This window comes from Pinus tabuliformis, chromosome X (genome assembly GCF_031772625.1).
Source record: "Pinus tabuliformis cultivar Carrire ecotype Pingquan chromosome X, CPIR1, whole genome shotgun sequence".
Lineage (NCBI taxonomy): Eukaryota > Viridiplantae > Streptophyta > Pinopsida > Pinales > Pinaceae > Pinus > Pinus tabuliformis.
The window spans coordinates 1,183,862,170-1,183,865,003 of record NC_142308.1 but is presented as its reverse complement, the minus strand read 5'-3'; the positions used below and the strand labels follow the sequence as shown (position 1 = coordinate 1,183,865,003).

Below are 2,834 nucleotides of genomic sequence, written 5' to 3'. Positions count from 1 at the left end.
CTTCTGTTCCTTAAGTTTTCGTTATCTGAAACACATTAAATAATAGAGATTACATAGAAGATCAAATTAGTGAGGCACAAGTCTTGTGCTTAAGTTTTCAAAATCTCTTAGAGAAATTCATGGTCAATATAAACCCCTGTACAAAACTCGATAAATAGATTCAAATGTTCCCACAAGCCCCAGTCAAACACGATTTTAGAACAGAAAGCAGATCAAAAGCAGCCTTGTCTGCATCATTCTTGCCATGTTCAAACTCAAACCCAACCCTATCCATCATAATCATTTGCAACTAGCTAATCTCAAACCCACACCCTATCCATTAAAAACCTTTGCCCTGAGACTGCTCTGCACAAGTCTAGTTTATAATTTATTTTATTTTGTAAAAAACATATTTGAAGTTTGAAATCTTGATAATCACGAAGCCCTCAACAAACTCTAGATGACAATAGAACTTGAAGAGATTTATTGCATTTTCTTTATGTAACAGAGCCCATACCAAGTTCGCATGGCACTACAGATTGGATGCGAAAATTATGCCATAAATTCTTCAAGGATAGGACCATAAACCCTAACGTTGTATCTCAAATTGAAAAGAGAATAGTTAACACAAGATTTTACATGCCTTAAGACGTACATTGAAAAAAAAGCTGCCAAAAAACATTTTTAAAAGTTTAAACCTATTTTCAATGCCAGAGCTTACCACGCATGTAAAATGTGTTAATAAGGGATGGTACTGTATCCGGCAATCATCATATCCAGTCTCTCTGTTGCAGCTTCAGAGGCAGATAAACCTCCGAAAGGTACTGAAACCCAAAAGAACTCAATGCCTGAATTTCTGCCTTATGTTTAGTCTTCACCATCAAATTCAACTCATCCACCCACCCAGGACTCTTCTTCACAAAATCCTCCTCCAGCAAGTCCTTCCCCGTCTTAATATCCTGATCCGTCATGGGCAACCGGCACTGCTCGGGAATATGGTACTTGTCCAGATCGGAGGGTCGAATCCCCAGCCACTTGATATCAGGGGTGGTGAGATTCGAACTGTCGTACGACATATTCTTGGACCCGCACATGTAAACCGAGAGGATCTTTAAACCGTAGGGATCGCTGTCGACCAGGGCAAGAACCGGGAGCTTCAACTCGGTCTTCATCTTCTTCAAGAACAGTCTGGTGGCGACATCCGGCTGGCCCTTGGCAGTAATTATGACGCAGGGAAACCGATTATAGAAGCGGTCTTCTGCGAGCCTCATAAAGGCGGCATCCTTTTCGACGAGGAGAATGAAGAGGGCGTCGCTCTCCATGTCGCCGACACGGTCGATGTTCGGCGGTATGGCCTTGCCTCCGACGCCCATCTTCGTACAGTCGATCCGGTCGCCGTTGTCGGAAAAGATGAGGCGGCCGACAACGACGCCTTTTTCGGAGGCCACGACATTGAGGCTCGACCTGGTGCAGCCGAGCATGCAAGAAACATCGTCGAGGACGCCATCAGACTGACCCTGGTCCTGGAAGAGCTTCACGTCGGTGTAGAAAAGGTCACGCTTCGTGACATGGATTTGCTTCATGCAGAGCTGGTGAACAAGCTGGAGAATCCTGGTGGTAATGGCGGTCTTCCTGACGCTGGAGACGTTGGCGAACTGGCGAAAGGAGGACTTGTCCTTGAGAACGATGCGGTCCAGCTCCGGTACGTAAAGCTGGTTGGCGTTACCGCGGGCGGGGACGCTAAATCCGAAACCGTTGCCGGCGAGAATCGAACGCGCGACCTGGAGGATCGTCTTCTCGATCTCGTGCTCCACGGCGCCTCCGTCCAAGTCGATGACCTCGCGACAGGCGTGCGGGAGGTTGAGGTCGGCCAGGGTTCGAGTCTCCGGCTTCTGACCCTGGGCCGCCTCAGAGAACTCCTCGATGGAGGCCAGGATCACGCCGTCCGGCTTCAGGCGCTTCTTGAAGCCCAGAGCCGCCCTCGACTGATCGTTACGAGCCGACACCTCGTCATTTTCTTCGCCCATTTCTGAGCGCCGTCGCTTCTTGTCCGCCATGGCCACAAACAAAGGCGGAGCTTAAGATTGCTGAGCGTTATTCTGTCTTAGGATATTGTGTGACGCTTTTTCCCTAAAATGAAGGTATTTGTTTGCTATTCTTGATTGGGATTGGGGTGGGGTTTTGTGTGCCGTTTTGCTCACTAAATTGTAGCAGGGGGATTCGATCTGCTATTCCGTTGGGGTTTTGTGTGACCTTCTTGTCTTAAGAGATTGTGTGACGCCTTTTCCTTAAAATGAAGGCGGAGGGAATCGATATGCGGCTGTTACCGCTCTTCAGGTATTTGTTTGCTATTCTTGATTGGGATTGGGGTTTTCTGTGCCGTTTTGCCCTCTAAAATATAGTAGTGGGATTCGATCTGCTATTCTGTCGGGGTTTTGTGTGACCTTCTGCCTCTATGATGACAGCGGAGGGATTCGAACTGCGGTGGGCGTTCCCTCTCGGATTTTCTTCCACCCGTTACCTTGTATTTATAGGCTTAACAACATTCGTTAAAGAACTGCAACAATCTTTTACAATCTTTTATCAACGCAAATCAAGTACCGTCTTCTTGAAGGTAGGTTTTGGCGGTTTATCGTGTTTTCAGTTATGAACTTTCGCATAGTCTAACTACGCAGAGGAGTTGCCCGGAAAGTTATTGAAATTCTGGTTATATATAGAGAAAATCTGGGAAGGATTTTTGTAAATCCAAGTTATAGGTGTTAAACTTCAACATTTTAGGTGTTTTAGACGTTTTTGAGGTGCCGAACCCATTTCCACCATCAAAAACACGATTCAAACACTCCCTCTACAAGATT

At 46.4% G+C, this 2,834-nt stretch overlaps 1 protein-coding gene across 1 annotated transcript; it reads right to left on the bottom strand.

Moving 5' to 3' along the window:
* Positions 1-440: 440 nt before the first annotated feature.
* On the bottom strand, positions 441-2,505 carry LOC149144172 (DNA topoisomerase 6 subunit A-like). The gene has a single exon (XM_089446472.1). The coding sequence runs from the start codon at positions 2,034-2,036 to the stop codon at positions 750-752; it is 1,287 nt and encodes a 428-aa protein (XP_089302598.1). The 5' UTR covers positions 2,037-2,505; the 3' UTR covers positions 441-749.
* Positions 2,506-2,834: the final 329 nt, after the last annotated feature.